This window comes from Nerophis lumbriciformis, linkage group LG01 (genome assembly GCF_033978685.3).
Source record: "Nerophis lumbriciformis linkage group LG01, RoL_Nlum_v2.1, whole genome shotgun sequence".
NCBI classification, from domain to species: domain Eukaryota; kingdom Metazoa; phylum Chordata; class Actinopteri; order Syngnathiformes; family Syngnathidae; genus Nerophis; species Nerophis lumbriciformis.
The window spans coordinates 77,732,114-77,754,117 of NC_084548.2; the positions used below are offsets into that span (position 1 = coordinate 77,732,114).

Here is a 22,004-nt window from a genome sequence, read left to right on the forward strand (position 1 = left end):
CCCACACATACATATATTGCGCTCTACTACGGTATCGAGCACTATTTTTTGGATAACCTATTTTTTGGATAACCTTATTAAGACATATATATATATATATATATATATATATATATATATATATATATATATATATATATATATATATATATATATATATATATATATATAGAAATATATATATATATATAGCTAGAATTCACTGAACGTCAAGTATTTCTTATATATATATATATATATATATATATATATATATATATATATATATATATATATATATATATATATATAGCTAGAATTCACTGAACGTCAAGTATTTCTTATGTATGTATATATATATATATATATATATATATATATATATATATATATATATATATATATATATATATATATATATGAAATACTTGACTTGGTGAATTCTAGCTGTAAATATACTATACAGCCACGCCCCCAACCACGCCCCCGTCCCACCCGACCACTCCCACCCCCAACCTCCCGAAATCGGAGGTCTCAAGGTTGGCAAGTATGGCTTGTTGTCAGCGAGCCAGGTGCAAATTCCACAGAGTTCAGCACTGAGTTCAGCACTGAGTGGTGTACATCAGCATTGTTTTAACGCAAAAAATGCGCCTTGGCTCAGAAAAGGTTGAAAAACACTGCTGTAGCAGCTCTTATTGTGTCTACTTTCACTCATTATTCGACAGTGAAAAGCGTAAATTCCGACTGTGCGCGGGTAACGGTGAACGCAGCATATGTCTCCAGGCGGCACAGCGACACCCAGAGGACGTTTGGCCACATTGCAGTCCGCGCACGCTGTCGCCTCCTGTGCCCCCCACAAGTATCTGGGACCCCGGCAACACAAAGACTGCCGACTGGAAAAAGTGTGAGAAGTAAATGTTTGTGTTTCGTGCGACTCTGAGTTGACGTGTGGCTGCTTTGCTTGTGCTCGTGTTCGCTCGCCAAGTCCGCCTGCTGGACGCAAGAGTGAGCTAGCTGGTGGTAGCAGCTAGCTCACTTGCGGTAACTTGCATCATTCTGCCGCTCACACGACATTAACGGCTCACACTTTCATGTCCAACTGCAAAAAGCTGCTTTAAAAACGGCATGACCTCCCGCTGGGGACTTGACGTTCATGGCCATGATGGTTTGCTGTACGAGGTAATAATTATAATTATAACAATAATAATGGCTTCCGTTGTACGGCGCGTGGACCAGCAATTTAGTCTTTTTTTCCCCTTAGAATGAGCATTAAAGTCAACTTTCGCATGTTGTCAAGTTGCGCTAAAATATTGACCATTATGTTTTAATCTCCGCGTGAACTTTTGATCGCCAAGTCGAAAACTAGTTGATGATGGAGGTGGGCGGATCGATACACTTCTCGGTGTTATCGACACTAAGGTGGTTTGATACTACCTTCCATCCTGATGGCCTAACAGCAGTGTTTTTCAACCTTTTTTGAGCCAAGGCGCATTTTTTTTTTCATCGAAAAAATGCGGAGGCACACCACCAGCAAACATCTTTAAAAAAAAGTGAAACTCAGTAGACAATAAAAAGTCGTTGTCGCAATTGTTTGATATGACTTTAAATCATAACCAACCATGCATGGCTATAGCTATTGTCTCAAAGTAGGTGTACTGTATCACTATAGCTCTTGTCTCAAAGTAGGTGTACTGTATCAATATAGGTCTTGTCTCAAAGTAGATGTACTGTATCAATATAGGTCTTGTCTCAAAGTAGGTGTACTGTATCAATATAGGTCTTGTCTCAAAGTAGATGTACTGTATCAATATAGGTCTTGTCTCAAAGTAGATGTACTGTATCAATATAGGTCTTGTCTCAAAGTAGATGTACTGTATCAATATAGGTCTTGTCTCAAAGTAGGTGTACTGTATCAATATAGGTCTTGTCTCAAAGTAGATGTACTGTATCAATATAGGTCTTGTCTCAAAGTAGATGTACTGTATCAATATAGGTTTTGTCTCAAAGTAGATGTACTGTATCAATATAGGTCTTGTCTCAAAGTAGATGTACTGTATCAATATAGGTCTTGTCTCAAAGTAGATGTACTGTATCAATATAGGTCTTGTCTCAAAGTAGATGTACTGTATCAATATAACTCTTGTCTCAAAGTAGATGTACTGTATCAATATAGGTCTTGTCTCAAAGTAGGTGTACTGTATCAATATAGGTCTTGTCTCAAAGTAGATGGACTGTATCAATATAGGTCTTGTCTCAAAGTAGATGTACTGTATCTATATAGGTTTTGTCTCAAAGTAGATGTACTGTATCAATATAGGTCTTGTCTCAAAGTAGATGTACTGTATCAATATAGGTCTTGTCTCAAAGTAGATGTACTGTATCAATATAGGTTTTGTCTCAAAGTAGATGTACTGTATCAATATAGGTCTTGTCTCAAAGTAGATGTACTGTATCAATATAGGTCTTGTCTCAAAGTAGGTGTACTGTATCAATATAGGTCTTGTCTCAAAGTAGGTGTACTGTATCAATATAGGTCTTGTCTCAAAGTAGATGTACTGTATCAATATAGGTCTGGTCTCAAAGTAGGTGTACTGTATCAATATAGGTCTTGTCTCAAAGTAGATGTACTGTATCACTATAGGTCTTGTCTCAAAGTAGGTGTACTGTATCAATATAGGTCTTGTCTCAAAGTAGGTGTACTGTATCAACATAGGTCTTAAAGTAGGTGTAGGTGCATTACCATATGGTATCATTTCCAGTTGCATTATTTTCTCAATTACTTTCATTTACTTGTTACATGACTTTTTACTACTTCAATATATATTTTACTGCTTTGATTAATTGTTTAACTAATACTCATTTATATTTTCGGACTGCATGGGGTGACTAATACAAAATATGGTAAAATAATACAAATATGTATTAGGGCTGGGCCATTTGGCTGAAACCTGTATCACCATAAGTGATATTGATCAATATAAATTATTATTGATATTTTTATGACCTATCAAAATTAAGGACCATCGTAAAGAAATTGTAAAATCACATTAACAATAATCTGGGTGCAAAAGTAAGGACTATGTAAGAAATGCTTGATAAAGTGTAAGAAAATAGTGCAAAGTGTGAAAATGTAAACATAGAAGAACTATTTTCTGCAGGTTTAGTGGGAGGAAGTTACAGCTGTGCTCTAAAGGGTGAGCTAAGGGGGTGTGGTATTAGCGGTCATGCCTTGCATCATGTGCACACCACATTGGTCTGACCACGGTCCTTTTGTTAAAAATTCAAAATACTGTCTCTTCCTCTTTTATCCACAATGTCTTCATGTTGACTTCCTCTTGTCACTCCATGCAAAGAATCAACCAAACTCGATAGCTGATACTGTCACCTGATTGGCTGTTATCGTGTCACTCCTCCGTGATCACTTCCTAGTGCTTTGTTCATGCAACTTCCGGTTTCTTCCGACAAAGAAGAAAAAAAACGTATTATCGAACACAGTTTTTATTGATATCAATATCTATCTTGTTATAGTGTTTTATCGTCCAGTATCTGCCATACCGACCATGTTTTTACTGGGTATCGCCCGCCTGTAACTAATTCTCCTTCTGTATTTTCTTTAGATCAATTTTCCGTCATGGTCAACCAGGTTCAGCGAGCCGATGGCAGCTGGGAGTCGTGCAAGAGTGATTCCAGCGGGGCGGGCACCAGCGGCGGCGAGAGCTCTAAGGAAAGTTCTCGCTGTTCCACGCCGGTGCTGGACGCCGACCGTTCGGACCGGCTGCGGGACAAGATGAGGAGGAGAATGGAGTCCGGGGACCACTGGTTCTCCCTGGAATTCTTCCCTCCGAGAACGGCCTCCGGCGCTGTCAATCTCATATCCAGGTACTCTTCTTTCTTTTCCATAAACACAACAATCAAAATAGTTTGGCTTTCAGGTTGAGTGGGAGAAATTGCTTCGGTTTTCATACTACTTACAAAAACCAAAGTCCCACTGCGTACTTTTATAAGCACAGACTTGGTTCATACCGGGTGTCCATTCATATAACATCAAATGGTGCCATATTTCCATATCTTTGGTGCATGTGACGTTAAGGATCCATCCATCCATCCATCTTCTTCCGCTTATCCGAGGTCGGGTCGCGGGGGCAGCAGCTTAAGCAGGGAAGCCCAGACTTTCCTCTCCCCAGCCACTTGGTCCAGCTCCTCCCGGGGGATCCCGAGGCGTTCCCAGGCCAGCCGGGAGACATAGTCTTCCCAACGTGTCCTGGGTCTTCCCCGTGGCCTCCTACCGGTCGGACGTGCCCGAAACACCTTCCTAGGGAGGCGTTCGGGTGGCATCCTGACCAGATGCTCGAACCACCTCATCTGGCTCCTCTCCATGTGGAGGAGCAGCGGCTTTACTTTGAGCTCCCCCCGGATGGCAGAGCTTCTCACCCTATCTCTAAGGGAGAGCCCCGCCACCCGGCGGAGGAAACTCATTTCGGCCGCCTGTACCTGTGATCTTGTCCTTTCGGTCATAACCCAAAGCTCATGACCATAGGTGAGGATGGGAACGTAGATGGACCGGTAAATTGAGAGCTTTGCCTTCCGGCTCAGCTCCTTCTTCACCACAACGGATCGATACAGCGTCCGCATTACTGAAGACGCCGCACCGATCCGCCTGTCGATCTCACGATCCACTCTTCCCCCACTCGTGAACAAGACTCCGAGGTACTTGAACTCCTCCACTTGGGGCAAGATCTCCTCCCCAACCCGGAGATGGCACTCCACCCTTTTCCGGGAGAGAACCATGGACTCGGACTTGGAGGTGCTGATTCTCATCCCAGTCGCTTCACACTCGGCTGCGAACCGATCCAGTGAGAGCTGAAGGTCTTGGCCGAAGGAAGCCATCAGGACCACATCATCTGCAAATAGCAGAGACCTAATCCTGCAGCCACCAAACCAGATCCCCTCAACGCCCTGACTGCGCCTAGAAATTCTGTCCATAAAGGTTATGAATAGAATCGGTGACAAAGGGCAGCCTTGGCGGAGTCCAACCCTCACTGGAAACGTGTCCGACTTACTGCCGGCAATGCGGACCAAGCTCTGACACTGATTACGGTATACAGGGAGCGGACCGCCACAATCAGACAGTCCGAAACCCCATACTCTCTGAGCACTTTCCGAGGGACACGGTCGAATGCCTTCTCCAAGTCCACAAAGCACATGTAGACTGGTTGGGCAAACTCCCATGCACCCTCAAGGACCCTGCCGAGAGTATAGAGCTGGTCCACAGTTCCACGACCAGGACGAAAACCACACTGTTCCTCCTGAATCCGAGGTTCGACTATCCGGCGTAGCCTCCTCTCCAGTACACCTGAATAGACCTTACCGGGAAGGCTGAGGAGTGTGATCCCACGATAGTTAGAACACACCCTCCAGTTCCCCTTCTTAAAGAGAGGAACCACCACCCCGGTCTGCCAATCCAGAGGTACCGCCCCCGATGTCCACGCGATGCTGCAGAGTCTTGTCAACCAAGACAGCCCCACAGCATCCAGAGCCTTAAGGAACTCCGGGCGGATCTCATCCACCCCCGGGGCCTTGCCACCGAGGAGCTTTTTAACTACCTCGGCAACCTCAGCCCCAGAAATAGGAGAGCCCACCACAGATTCCCCAGGCACTGCTTCCTCATAGGAAGACGTGCTGGTGGGATTGAGGAGGTCTTCGAAGTTAAGGATGCACAATTAATTGCATTTTAATCTCCGTTTTGATTATGGCGCCTCACCATTATGAAAAGATATAATCATCGGGAAAAAACGATTAATGGGCCGTGCAACATGCATGCCAATTCCAGAGCTTTGATGAGGGAAAAACAGCTTGTCTACGAGAAGTTTGTGATGTCACCATGGTTACTACTTTATATTTGACACAGCGCTCGTACGCATATTCAATAACCACTCAACTCTAGAAGAAAGTAAAGCATGTGATTTCCGTGTTAATGTAACTGCTGACAGAGTCGCATTATTGGCAAATAAAACAGAATCAGCTGAGAAAGGCAACATAAAATCAGGGAAATGGACTTAAATGTTGTCTTTGTGAGAAGAAGGAACATTCCTTTGGGAATACAATGTGTCTGGTAGCACTCATTTATCTGCGACACACTCAACCGCCCCGTCCTGATAAACAATGTGGACACCGTCACGTGACACAGACACTAAACTAGCAAGAACAATCCGTACACCCACAACACATGTCATCTGTTGTGTTGTTGTGAACGACATCATCCATGTCACAACAATGTATAAACAATCATACACACACAACACATGTCATCTGTTGTGTTGTTGTGAACGACATCATCCATGTCACAACAATGTACAAACAATCATACACACACAACACGTCATCTGTTGTGTTGTTGTGAACGACATCATCCATGTCACAACAATGTACAAACAATCATACACACACAACACATGTCATCTGCTTGTGTTGTTGTGAACGACATCATCCATGTCACAACAATGTACAAACAATCATACACACACAACACATGTCATCTACTTGTGTTGTTGTGAACGACATCATGGATGTAACGACAATGTATAAACAATCATACACACACAACACATCTCATCTACTTGTGTTGTTGTGAACAACATCATGGATGTAACGACAATGTATAAACAATCATACACACACAACACATCTCATCTACTTGTGTTGTTGTGAACAACATCATGGATGTAACAACAATGTATAAACAATCATACACACACAACACATCTCATCTGCTTGTGTTGTTGTGAACGACATCATCCATGTAACAACAATGTACAAACAATCATACACACACAACACACGTCATCTGTTGTGTTGTTGTGAACGACATCATCCATGTAACAACAATGTACAAACAATCATACACACACAACACACGTCATCTGTTGTGTTGTTGTGAACGACATCATCCATGTAACAACAATGTACAAACAATCATACACACACAACACATCTCATCTGCTTGTGTTGTTGTGAACGACATCATTGATGTAAGATCAATGTATAAACAATCAAACACACACAACACATCTCATCTACTTGTGTTGTTGTGAACGACATCATGAATGTAACAACAATGTACAAACAATCATACACACACAACACATCTCATCTGTTGTGTTGTTGTGAACGACATCATGGATGTAACATCAATGAACAAACAATCATACGCACAAAACACATCACATCTACTTGTTGTTGTGAACGACATCATGGATGTAACAACAATGTACAAACAATCATACACACACAACACATCTCATCTACTTGTGTTGTTGTGAACGACATCATGGATGTAACAACAATGTACAAACAATCATACACACACAACACATCTCATCTGCTTGTGTTGTTGTGAACGACATCATCCATGTCACAACAATGTACAAACAATCATACACACACAACACATGTCATCTGTTGTGTTGTTGTGAACGACATCATCCATGTCACAACAATGTACAAACAATCATACACACACAACACATCTCATCTGCTTGTGTTGTTGTGAACGACATCATGGATGTAAGATCAATGTATAAACAATCATACACACACAACACATGTCATCTACTTGTGTTGTTGTGAACGACATCATGGATGTAACAACAATGTACAAACAATCATACACACACAACACATGTCATCTGTTGTGTTGTTGTGAACGACATCATCCATGTCACAACAATGTACAAACAATCATACACACACAACACATCTCATCTGCTTGTGTTGTTGTGAACGACATCATTGATGTAAGATCAATGTATAAACAATAATACACACACAACACATCTCATCTACTTGTGTTGTTGTGAACGACATCATGGATGTAACGACAATGTATAAACAATCATACACACACAACACATCTCATCTGCTTGTGTTGTTGTGAACGACATCATGGATGTAACAACAATGTACAAACAATCATACACAACACATGTCATCTGCTTGTGTTGTTGTGAACGACATCATCCATGTAACAACAATGTACAAACAATCATACACACACAACACATGTCATCTACTTGTGTTGTTGTGAACGACATCATGGATGTAACGACAATGTATAAACAATCATACACACACAACACATCTCATCTGCTTGTGTTGTTGTGAACGACATCATCCATGAAACAACAATGTACAAACAATCATACACACACAACACATCTCATCTGTTGTGTTGTTGTGAACGACATCATCCATGTCACAACAATGTACAAACAATCACACACACACAACACATCTCATCTACTTGCGTTGTTGTGAACGACATCATGGATGTAACGACAATGTATAAACAATCATACACACACAACACATCTCATCTGCTTGTGTTGTTGTGAACGACATCATCCATGAAACAACAATGTACAAACAATCATACACACACACAACACATGTCATCTACTTGTGTTGTTGTGAACGACATCATTGATGTAAGATCAATGTATAAACAATCATACACACACAACACATCTCATCTACTTGTGTTGTTGTGAACGACATCATGGATGTAACAACAATGTACAAACAATCATACACACACAACACATCTCATCTGCTTGTGTTGTTGTGAACGATACCATCCATGTCACAACAATGTACAAACAATCACACACACACAACACATCTCATCTGCTTGTGTTGTTGTGAACGACATCATGGATGTAACATCAATGTACAAACAATCATACGCACAAAACACATCACATCTACTTGTTGTTGTGAACGACATCATCCATGTAACAACAATGTACAAACAACAATAATAATAGTGAAGTGAAGTGAATTATATTCATATAGCGCTTTTCTCTAGTGACTCAAAGCGCTTTACATAGTGAAAGCCAATATCAAAGTTACATTTAAAAGCAGTGTGGGTGGCACTGGGAGCAGGTGGGTAAAGTGTCTTGCCCAAGGACACAACGGCAGTGACTAGGATGGCGGAATAATAATAATAATACACACACACAACACATGTCATCTGTTGTGTTGTTCTGAACGACACTTTATAGGGCGCAACGTAACACATTCAGCTTCCTGGGAAAAGCTACTTTCTAGTTAGACAACATAGCATAGATATATTTTACAGTACTGCCATCTAATGTAAGTGCAACTCAAATGTAATAACAAAACAAGAAATCATATCATAATCAGCTCATTTTTAAATGTTGTATCCAACAGTTAACATTTATTAGGTACCGTTGAGTACCGGTATTGATTCCCAAGTACCGTATCGGTACAAATGTGTACCCACTGTACATATAAATATATCAGCACATATCATAAGTACACTGTGTCAATGTTCCCTACTAGGGTTGTCTCCATACCAATATTTTGTTACTGGTACCAGTACCAAAATGTATTTCCATACTTTTCTAAATAAAGGGGACCACAAAAAATGTCATTATTGTCTTTATTGTAACAAAACATCTTAGTGTACATGAAACATATGTTTATTATTGTCATTTAGTCCTTAAATAAAATAGACAACTTGTCTTTTAGTAGTAAGTAAACAAACAAAGACTCCTAATTAGTCTATGCAGTAACATATTGTGTCATTTATACACTTATTATTTTGTACACTTTATGAGGGACAAACTGTAAAAATGGATTACTCATCTACTTGTTCATTTAATGTTAATATCTTCTTATTTTCTCTTTTAACATGTTCTATCTACACTTCTGTTAAAATGTAATAATCACTTATTCTTCTCTTCTTTGATACTTGACATTAGTTTTGGATGATACCACACATTTAGGTATGGATGTGATACCAAGTAGTTACAGGATCATGCATTGGTCATATTCAAAGTCCTCATGTGTCCAGGGACATATTTACTGACTTTATAAACATAATGTGAATTTTAAAAAAAGGAAAAAAGATTTTGTGACAATAAAACATATCAATGTACTCGTAGTAGTATCAACTAAATACGCTCTTGTACTTGGTATCATTACAGTGGATGTCAGGTGTAGATCCACCCATGGCATTTGTTTACATTGTGACGGTGGTGAGCTATTGTATCCTCCTACAGTGAAGCATGTTTAGCTATTCCTCGTCTTCCAGTGATAATGTTACTTGTAAGAAACTTACTTTATTTGTCGCCATGGAGGCCAGGATTAGTGATTTAGAAGTAGCTAAAACACTGTGGATGGATGTTAGCCATGTCTTAAAGCAGCTCTTCCTGAGGGTGTTTCAGTGTTATAACTTCACCTTTATCTTGACTTTTTACACCAAAATGCATCCATTCTCCCTTTTCTGTCTACACTAGGGCTGCAGCTAACGATTATTTTTCTATCGATTAATCTATAGATTATTTTTTTCGATTAATCGGTTAATCTATAGATTATTTTTTTCGATTAATCTATAGATTATTTTTCCTTTTACCGATTTTTTTTTTATTTATTTAAAATGAAGAGGAAAAAATAAATGTAGGCCAGTTTTTTCAAAAGGCATGGCTTTTATTTACAAAAAAAAAAGTATGGCCACTCAGTCAACATTGACAACAACATGACAAAATATTCTGTAACAATGTAAACATTTAAAACTTTTAACATTTAACAAAATTAAAAGTAGCTTATTTGCTTTTTAATGTGAAAATATAAAAGTAAACATCCAGTGCAAATCTTAATATTCTGCAATAGTATAAGCATTTCAAAAGTAAAAGTATTGCTTATTTTGCTTTAAAATGTGCAAAAATAAAGATAAACATCCAATACAAAAAAGTGCAAAACGGAAATATTCTGTAACAAGTGTAAACATTTCAACAAAAGTAAAAGTATTGCTTATTTGCTAAAATGTGCAAAAATAAAGCTAAACATCCAATACAAAAAAGTGTACAGTGTAAACATTTCAACAAAAGTAAAAGTATTGCTTATTTTGCTTAATAACACAACAATGATAGTATGATTAAAGTGAAAGTTAATTGTTGGTTTGTACATAGTATATGTAACTGTTAATGTTGTAAAAGGTATTTGCACAACTAATTAACGTTAGCGTTTGTGACACGTCTTGTGCCGTGGGGTTCTTTCAGGACCGACAGACTGAACGCCAGACGGCTTTGCCAGGTTTACAATCTTTTAATTTTACACAAAGTCTTTTCTCTTCCAACTGCGCGGATCGCGCACCTGGGCACGATTGCGGCGTCGCTCCCGGCGCGCCCCGCCTCGCCGCTCGCTCGCCGCCGCCGCCTCTCCACAGCGTTAAAGAGGAGCGCGTCTTTGTAAACACTGAACAGGCACGCCAAACGCGCCTCTCCGAGCGAAACGGTGCTTTAGTTTATGAATTTACAACGCAGATACAAATGACACATTCATGTTTTTGTGTAATGATGACAACGTATACGCACGCGGACGATTGACTAGTTGATGGTGATGGCAAGAACGCTGTCGGGGGTTTTCTTTTCAAATGTTCCTTCATAGCCGTTGTGCTGCTATGATAGGCCATTTCCGCTCGACACAGTGTGCATACAACAACATTATTAGGCCGTTTATTGAAATACTCCCACACTTTTGACGACTTTTGGCGTGCTTTTTTCCCCTCGCTCGCATCGTCTGCTTTGCGCTCCGCCATGACAGTAAAGTAGTGTGACGTAAATATGCGACGCGCCGACGCACAAAAACGGCGTCGACGTATTTACGTAACCGATGACGTCGACTACGTCGACGCGTCGTTTCAGCCTTAGTCTACACACTGTGTCTGCTTGTAAGTACTCTGTGTGTGCGCGCTGCCCACCACGTGGAGACGCGCCATCATGCCCATTGGGAAGCGGTACTTTTCAAACAGAGTACAGTATGGTTTATGATACTATACTAGTATTGGTATACCGTACAACCCTATTCCCTCCACAGTTTACTAGAACTCATCGCCTGCGCCCGTGAGTTTGGTCCTAAAAGTCTAAGCCCGGTTTCTGTCTCTCCAGGTTTGACCGTATGGGCTCCGGGGGGCCGCTGTTCATCGACATTACCTGGCATCCAGCGGGAGACCCGGGTTCGGACAAGGAAACGTCCTCCATGATGATCGCCAGCACGGCGGTCAACTACTGCGGCCTGGAGAGCATCCTGCACCTCACCTGCTGCAACCAGACCAGCCAGACCATCTCGGGCTACCTGGCCAAGGCCAAGCACCTGGGCCTGAAAAACATCATGGCGCTGAGAGGAGGTACTGTGATGGCCGCACATCCGCCGGGGTGGTTATTGAGCGCTTGTCATCCACCACCAGACCCCGTGGGCACGGACTGGGAGGAGGAGGAAGGATGCTTCAACTACGCCATAGACCTGGTCAAACACATCCGCTCCCAGTTTGACGACTACTTTGACATTTGTGTGGCAGGTGTGGTCACCGAGGAGTGCAATGGTGAAGTTGTGGATTTCAAAGTGTGTGTGTGGTCCAGGCTACCCCACTGGACACCCCGAGGCGGGGAGCTACCAGGAGGATCTGCAACACCTGAAGGAGAAGGTGGACGCAGGAGCCAACTTTGTCATCACGCAACTTTTCTTCCGGGCCGAAACCTATCTGAAATTCCTCGACGACTGTCGGGCGCTGGGGATCACGTGTCCCATTCTTCCCGGGATCTTCCCCATCCAGGTATGGCACCGCTCCGATAGGAGACCTCGCCTTTCTTGCTAACTTGAGATGTATTTCACTGAAAACTGTATCAGTCTTTAGTATCGCTCCATAATTAGTGATCATTTGTAGGGCCTGTGGAACATGGCGAGCAGGATTCTATTTGAAATATCACGTCCTCTGATTATAATCCCTCCGCTATCAAAGCAGAAAGAAACAAACAATAAAATCACATTGAACACTTTAAGATGTAAGAAATGCTTGATAAAGTGTAAGAAAATAGTGCAAAGTGTGAAAATGTAAACATAGAAACTTGAGAAGAACTATTTTCTGCAGGTTTAGCTGTGCTCTAAAGGGTGAGCTACGGTGGTGTGGTATTAGCGGTCTTGCCTTGCATCATGTACACACCACATTGGTCTGACTACGGTCCCTTTGGGGGGAAAAAATCCAAAAACATGTCCAGGTGACTTTTCCTCTTTTATCCACAATTTCTTAATTTTGACTTTCTCTTCTCACTCTATGCAAAGAATCAACCAAACTTGATAGTCGATACTAGGGATGTCCGATAATGGCTTTTTGCCGATATCGGATATTCCGATATTGTCCCACTCTCTAATTACCGATATCAACCGATACCGATATATACAGTCGTGGAATTAACACATTATTATGCCTAATTTGGACAAGCAGGTATGGTGAAGATAAGGTCCTTTTTAAAAAATAGGATAAATAAATTAAAAACATTTTCTTGAATAAAAAAGAAAGTAAAACAATATAAAAACAGTTACATAGAAACTAGTAATGAATGAAAATGAGTCAAATGAAGTGTTAAAGGTTAGTACTATTAGTGGAGCAGCAGCACGCACAATCATGTGTGCTTACGGACTGTATCCCTTGCAGACTGTATTGATATATATTGATATATAATGTAGGAACCAGAAAGAAACAACCCTTTTGTGTGAATGAGGGGAGGTTTTTTGGGTTGGTGCACTAATTGTAAGTGTATCTTGTGTTTTTTATGTTGATTTAATAGAAAAACAACAACAAAAACAAACAAACAAAAAACCCGATACCGATAATAAAAAAACGATACCGATAATTTCCGATATTACATTTTAAAGCATTTATCGACCGATATTATTGGACATCTCTAGTTGATACTGTTACCTGATTGGCTGTTAGCGTGTCACGCCCACTGTCCGTGTACGTCCGCTTTCTTCTGAAAAACAAGTAAAAACTATTATCGAGCCCTAAATACAAGTATTTTTTATTGATATCGATTACGTGTCTATTGCGATATATATTGATATTGTTTTATCACCTAGCCCTAAATACAAGTATTTTTATTGATATCGATTACGTGTCTATTGCGATATATTGTGACATCACTTTATCTCCCAGCCTTAAGGATAAATATTTTTTATTGATATCGGTTACGTGTCTATTGCGATATATATATTGACATTGTTTTATCACACAGCCTTAATGACAAGTATTTTTTTATTGATATTGATTACGTGTCTATTGCGATATATATTGATATCGTTTTATCGCCCAGCCCTAAGTACAAGTATTTTTTGTTGATATCGATTACGTGTCTTGTGATATATATTGATATCGTTTTATTGCCCAGCCCTAATGACAAGTATTTTTAATTGATATTGATTACGTGTCTATTGCGATATATATTGATATCGTTTTATCGCCCAGCCCTAAGTACAAGTATTTTTTATTGATATCGATTACGTGTATATTGCGATATACATTAATTTTGTTTCATCGCCCAGCCCTAAATACAAGTATTTTTTATTGATATCTATTACATGTCTATTGCGATATATATAAATATAATTTTATTGCACAGCCCTAAATACAAGTATTTTTAATTGATATCGATAACGTGTCTATTGCGATATATATTGACATTGTTTTATCACACAGCCTTGATGACAGGTATTTTTATTGATATTGATTACGTGTCTATTGCGATATATATAAATATCGTTTTATCGCCCAGCCCTAATGACAAGTATTTTTTATTGATATTGATTACGTGTCTATTGCGATAAATATTGATATCGTTTTATCGCCCAGCCCTAAGTACAAGTATTTTTTATTGATATCGATTACGTGTCTATTGCGATATATATTGATATCGTTTTATTGCCCAGCCCTAAGTACAAGTATTTTTTAGTGATATCGATTACGTGTCTATTGCGATATATATTGATATTGTTTTATCGCCCATCCCTAATGACAAGTATTTTTAATTGATATTGATTACGTGTCTATTGCGATATATATTGATATCGTTTTATCGCCCAGCCCTAATGACAAGTATTTTTTTTATTGATATTGATTACGTGTCTATTGCGATATACATTGATTTTGTTTTATCGTCCAGCCCTAAATACAATTATTTTTAATTGATATCGATTACGTGTCTATTGCGATATATATTAATATAGTTTTATCGCCCAGCCCTAATGACAAGTATTTTTTTATTGATATTGATTATGTGTCTATTGCGATATATATTGATATCGTTTTATTGCCCAGCCCTAATGACAAGTATTTTTTTATTGATATTGATTACGTGTCTATTGCGATATACATTGATTTTGTTTTATCGCCCAGCCCTAAATACAAGTATTTTTTATTGATATCGATTACGTGTCTATTGCGATATATATAAATATAATTTTATTGCCCAGCCCTAAATTCAAGTATTTTTAATTGATATCGATTACGTGTCTATTGCGATATATATTGACATTGTTTTATCACACAGCCTTGATGACAGGTATTTTTATTGATATTGATTACGTGTCTATTGCGATATATATTGATATCGTTTTATCGCCCAGCCCTAATGACAAGTATTTTTTATTGATATCGATTACGTGTCTATTGCGATATATATTATCGTTTTATCGCCCAGCCCTAAGTACAAGTATTTTTTATTGATATCGATTACGTGTCTATTGCGATATATATTGATATCGTTTTATCGCCCAGCCCTAATGACAAGTATTTTTTTATTGATATCGATTACGTGTCTATTGCGATATATATAAATATCGTTTTATCGCCCAGCCCTAATGACAAGTATTTTTTATTGATATCGATTACGTGTCTATTGCGATCTATATTGATATCGTTTTATTGCCCAGCCCTAATGAGAAGTATTTTTTATTGATAGCGATTACGTGTCTATTGCGATATATATTGATATCATTTTATCGCCCAGCCCTAAGTACAAGTGTTTTTAATTGATATCGATTACGTGTCTATTGCGATATATATTGACATTGTTTTATCACACAGCCCTAATGACAAGTATTTTTTATTGATATTGATTACGTGTCTATTGCGATATATATTGATATCGTTTTATCGCCCAGCCCTAAGTACAAGTATTTTTTGTTGATATCGATTACGTATCTATTGCGATATATATTGATATCGTTTTATCGCCCAGCCCTAATGACAAGTATTTTTAATTGATATTGATTACGTGTCTATTGCGATATATATTGATATCGTTTTATTGCCCAGCCCTAATGACAAGTATTTTTAATTGATATTGATTACGTGTCTATTGCGATATATATTGATATCGTTTTATCGCCCAGCCCTAATGACAAGTATTTTTAATTGATATTGATTACGTGTCTATTGCGATATATATTGATATCGTTTTATCGCCCAACCCTAAGTACAAGTATTTTTTATTGATATCGATTACGTGTCTATTGCGATATATATTGATATCGTTTTATCGCCCAGCCCTAATGACAAGTATTTTTTTATTGATATTGATTATGTGTCTATTGCGATATACATTGATATCGTTTTATCGCCCAGCCCTAAATACAAGTATTTTTTATTGATATCGATTACGTGTCTATTGCGATATATATTGACATTGTTTTATCACACAGCCTTGATGACAGGTACTTTTATTGATATTGATTACGTGTCTATTGCGATATATATAAATATAATTTTATTGCCCAGCCCTAAATACAAGTATTTTTAATTGATATCGATTATGTGTCTATTGCGATATATATTGACATTGTTTTATCACACAGCCCTAATGACAAGTATTTTTTATTGATATCGATTACGTGTCTATTGCGATATATATTGATATCGTTTTATCGCCCAGCCCTAAGTACAAGTATTTTTTATTGATATAGATTACCGGTACGTGTCTATTGCGATATATATTGATATCGTTTTATCGCCCAGCCCTAATGACAAGTATTTTTAATTGATATTGATTACGTGTCTATTGCGATATATATTGATATCGTTTTATTGCCCAGCCCTAATGACAAGTATTTTTTTATTGATATTGATTGTGTCTATTGCGATATACATTGATTTTGTTTTATCGCCCAGCCTTAAATACAAGTATTTTCTATTGATATCGATTACGTGTCTATTGCGATATATATAATATAATTTTATTGCCCAGCCCTAAATACAAGTATTTTTAATTGATATCGATTACGTGTCTATTGCGATATATATTGACATTGTTTTATCACACAGCCTTGATGACAGGTATTTCTATTGATATCGATTACGTGTCTATTGCGATATATATTGATATCGTTTTATTGCCCAGCCCTAATGACAAGTATTTTTTTATTCATATTGATTATGTGTCTATTGCGATATACATTGATTTTGAATATATATATATATATATATATATATAATAGTATGAATATATATATATATATATATATATGTATATATATATATATATATATATATATATATATATATATATATATATATATATATATATTTCATTAAAAAAATGTTGTTGTTTTTTTTCCAAAGTATCACTTCACCTTCCAGGTGAATCTGTGATTGAATCTCCTGGCAATCATGTTCCACGTAACCATGACTACGCTCTTTGTTTTGAAATGACTCACCAGGCCTCCGTAGCTAGCGAGTAGTAATACAAAGTCAGGGGTCTGTATTTGTTTCCACCGAGTTGTCGTTCCTGCGCAGGGCTACCAGTCCCTGCGTCAGCTGGTCAAGTTGTCCAAGCTGGAGGTGCCGGAGGAGATCACCAAAGTCATCGAGCCCATCAAGGACAACGACGCGGCCATCCGTAACTACGGCATCCAACAGGCGGTGGAGATGTGCCGAGTGCTGCTGCAGAGCGGCAAGGTGCCCGGTCTGCACTTCTACACCCTCAACAGGGAGGTGGCCACCATGGAAGTCCTCAGGCAGCTGGGACTGTGGATAGAAGACCCCAGGTGGGTGCACTTTTTACATTTCCATTATGGCTTCTCACCATCATGAAAATATCATCATCCAAAGTCACGATTAATCGGCCGCGCAATGTGCATGGACGGACGGTGGAACAGATGAGGAGCGAAGAACGCGGATGTCACCATGGTTACTACTTTATATTTGTCACCATGGTTACTACTTTATATTTGTCACCATGGTTACTACCGTACTTTATATTTGACACCATGGTTACTACCGTATTTTCCGCACTATTAGCCGCACCTAAAAACCACAAATTTACTCAAAAGCTGACAGTGCGGCTTATAACCCGGTGCGCTTTATATATGGATTAATATTAAGATTCATTTTCATAAAGTTTCGGTCTCGCAACTACGGTAAACAGCCGCCATCTTTTTTCCCCGTAGAAGAGGAAGCGCTTCTTCTACGCAAGCAACCGCCAAGGTAAGCACCCGCCCCCATAGAACAGGAAGCGCTTCTTCTTCTACTGTAAGCAACCACCCGCCCGCGTAGAAGAAGAAGCGCGCGGATATTACGTTTCATTTCCTTTGTGTGTTTACATCTGTAAAGACCACAAAATGGCTCCTACTAAGCGACAGGGATCCGGTTCATGAAAAGACGCAATCTCTCCATCCGCACACGGACTACTATTTCACAGCAACTGCCTAAAGACTTTCAAGAAAAGCTGGCTACTTTCCGTGCATATTGTAAAAACAAGATAGCTGAAAAAAAGATCCGGCCAGAGAACATTATCAACATGGACGAGGTTCCACTGACTTTTGATATTCCTGTGAACCGCACTGTGGATACAACGGGAGCACGTACGGTGAATATTCGCACCACAGGGAATGAGAAGTCATCCTTCACTGTGGTTCTAGCTTGCCATGCTAATGGCCAGAAACTTCCACCCATGGTGATATTCAAAAGGAAGACCTTGCCAAAAGAGACCTTTCCAGCCGGCGTCATCATAAAAGCTAACTCGAAGGGATGGATGGATGAAGAAAAGGTGAGCGAGTGGTTAAGGGAAGTTTACGCGAAGAGGCCGGGTGGCTTTTTTCACGCAGCTCCGTCCATGTTGATATACGACTCCATGCGCGCCCACATCACGCTGGTTTTTAATATATTATTAAAGTTTGACTGACCTATCTGACTGTTTTTTTGACATTCCTTTAGCGCAGTTAGATGCGGCTTATAACACGGGGCGGCTTATAGGTGGACAAAGTTTTGAAATATGCCGTTCATTGAAGGCGCGGCTTATAACCCAGGGCGGCTTATGGTGCGGAAAATACGGTACTTTATATTTGTCACCATGGTTACTACTTTATATTTGTCACCATGGTTACTACTTTATATTTGTCACCATGGTTACTACTTTATATTTGTCACCATGGTTACTACTTTATATTTGACACAGCGCTAGTATGCTCGACCCATAATCACTCAACTACTCCCCCCACATTTTTCAACGCATTTCGACCGTTTCACCGTCAAAACATTCTTCTTCAAACATTCTACTCAGTGGCCTAGTGGTTAGAGTGTCCGCCCTGAGATGGGTAGGTTGTGAGTTCAAACCCCCCGGCCGAGTCATACCAAAGACTATAAAAATGGGAGCCATTACCTCCCTGCTTGGCACTCAGCATCAAGGGTTGGAATTGGGGGTTAAATCACCAAAAATAATTCCCGGGCGCGGCTACCGCTGCTGCTCACTGCTCCCCTCACCTCCCAGGGGGTGATCAAGGGTGATGGGTCAAATGCAGAGAATAATTTCGCCACACCTAGTGTGTGTGTGACAATCATTGCTACTTGAACTTTAATCAGGAGAAAAAACTAAGTTGTTTTTTCAACTGGAAAAATTCCCGTCTTTCCAGAAATTCCATAATACCATTTCTCAGTTAAGAATGTTACTACTTCAACATTTCTCGACCGATTAAAAAAAAATTCCAATGCCAACCATTCAGAACATTCACATTTTTTACCAATTTCAAAAATGTTTTCGCTTTTTCCGAAACTCCAAAATTTCCTTGAAATTGCCATTGAAATGAATGGGACATTTTTCAAAGTTCCACAAGTCCCATAGTTTTAATCCGATTCAAACGGTTCCAACTTCAAAACATTCAGCCTGTTCAGGAATTGTGTGCTCCCTTTTCAACAATTATTCTAAAAAATTCTGGATTTCCAAGAATTGCCAGTTTTTAGGGACATTTTCCCCATTCAAAATGAATGATCCAACTTCCACATTTTTCAACCGATTCAAACCATTCAACCTTCAACACATTCAACTCATCCTGGAAATTCAAAGAACCATTATTCCACTTTCAACAAATTTCCAGGAATTCCTGTTTTTTTATAACCTTATTTTCAAGCTTTTTTAGTGCGATTACTCCTTTCACATTTGTTAACCAATTCCAACCGTTCCACCGTCAAAACATTCCTCTTAGTCAGGACAAAAAAACAGTTTAAGAACTTGAAAATTTCCCGGTTTTCCCGAAATTCCATAATGCCATTTTTCAATTCAAAAAGTGTTACTAATTCAACATTTCTTGGCGGATTTCAACAATTGCAACACCAACCAATTCAGCTCATTCAGGACATTCACGCTTAGTCATTTGAAGAAAAATCCTGCTCTTACTAAAATTTCCAGGAAATTCCCATTGGAAATTAATGAGTCATGTTTCCAAGTTGCACAATTCCCACATTTTTCAAGCTATTCAAAGCATTCCAACATCAACACATTCCACTCATCCTGGACATTCTAACTAACACTTTCCCAAGTTCCAAACCAAATTGTTTTTCCTGGAAATTCAAACTCTTCAACATTCAAACCATTCCAACATTCAAACTATTATTACTAACCCTGTTTCCATATGTGTTGGGAAATTGTGTTATATGTAAATATAAACGGAATACAATGATTTGCAAATCCTTTTCAAGCCATATTCAGTTGAATATGCTACAAAGACAACATATTTGATGTTCAAACTCATAAACATTTAAATATTTTTGCAAATAATCATTAACTTTAGAATTTGATGGCAGCAATACGTGACAAAGAAGTTGGGAAAGGTGGCAATAAATACTGATAAAGTTGAGGAATGCTCATCAAAGACTTATTTGGAACATCCCACAGGTGTGCAGGCTAATTGGGAACAGGTGGGTGCCATGATTGGGTATAAAAACAGCTTCCCAAAAAATGCTCAGTCATTCACAAGAAAGGATGGGGCGAGGTACACCCCTTTGTCCACAACTGCGTGAGCAAATAGTCAAACAGTTTAAGAACAACGTTTCTCAAAGTGACATTGCAGGAAATGTAGGGATTTCAACATCTACGCTCCATAATATCATCAAAAGGTTCAGAGAATGTGGAGAAATCACTCCACGTAAGCGGCATGGCCGGAAACCAACATTGAATGACCGTGACCTTCCATCCCTCAGACGGCACTGTATCAAAAACTGACATCAATCTCTAAAGGATATCACCACATGGGCTCAGGGACACTTCAGAAAACCACTGTCACTAAATACAGTTGGTCGCTACATCTGTAAGTGCAAGTTAAAGCTCTACTATACAAAGCCAAAGCCATTTATCAACAACACCCAGAAACGCCGCCGGCTTCTCTGGGCCCGAGATCATCTAAGATGGACTCATGCAAAGTGGAAAAGTGTTCTGTGGTCTGACGAGTCCACGTTTCAAATTGTTTTTGGAAATATTCGACATCGTGTCATCCGGACCAAAGGGGAAGCGAACCATCCAGACTGTTATCGACGCAAAGTTCAAAAGCCAGCATGTGTGATGGTATGGGGGTGCATTAGTGCCCAAGGCATGGGTAACTTACACATCTGTGAAGGCACCATTAATGCTGAAAGGTACATACAGGTTTTGGAACAACATATGCTGCCATGTAAGCGCCGTCTTTTTCATGGACGCCCCTGCTTATTTCAGCAAGACAATGCCAAGCCACATTCAGCACGCGTTACAACAGCGTGGCTTCGTAAAAAAAGAGTGCGAGTACTTTCCTGGCCCGCCTGCAGTCCAGACCTGTCTCCCATGGAAAATGTGTGGCGCATTATGAAGCGTAAAATACGACAGCGGAGACCCCGGACTGTTGAACGACTGAAGCTCTACATAAAACAA

At 39.3% G+C, this 22,004-nt stretch overlaps 1 protein-coding gene across 3 annotated transcripts in view; it reads left to right on the plus strand.

Moving 5' to 3' along the window:
* The first annotated feature begins 757 nt into the window (after nucleotides 1-757).
* The window catches only part of mthfr (methylenetetrahydrofolate reductase (NAD(P)H)), a 37,897-nt gene continuing 16,650 nt past the window's right edge, over nucleotides 758-22,004 (plus strand). The window contains exons 1-6 of one of the 3 annotated variants that reach the window (XM_061973271.2): nucleotides 758-890; nucleotides 3,597-3,858; nucleotides 11,949-12,187; nucleotides 12,248-12,358; nucleotides 12,420-12,613; nucleotides 17,627-17,877. In XM_061973271.2, the coding sequence (XP_061829255.2) occupies nucleotides 3,611-3,858; nucleotides 11,949-12,187; nucleotides 12,248-12,358; nucleotides 12,420-12,613; nucleotides 17,627-17,877 (1,043 nt within the window). In that variant the 5' untranslated portion in view covers nucleotides 758-890; nucleotides 3,597-3,610. Of the gene's footprint in view, nucleotides 891-1,054; nucleotides 1,159-3,596; nucleotides 3,859-11,948; nucleotides 12,188-12,247; nucleotides 12,359-12,419; nucleotides 12,614-17,626; nucleotides 17,878-22,004 lie in introns of those variants that run through there. The other 2 variants (XM_061973278.2, XM_061973286.2) reach the window with 2 other exon arrangements.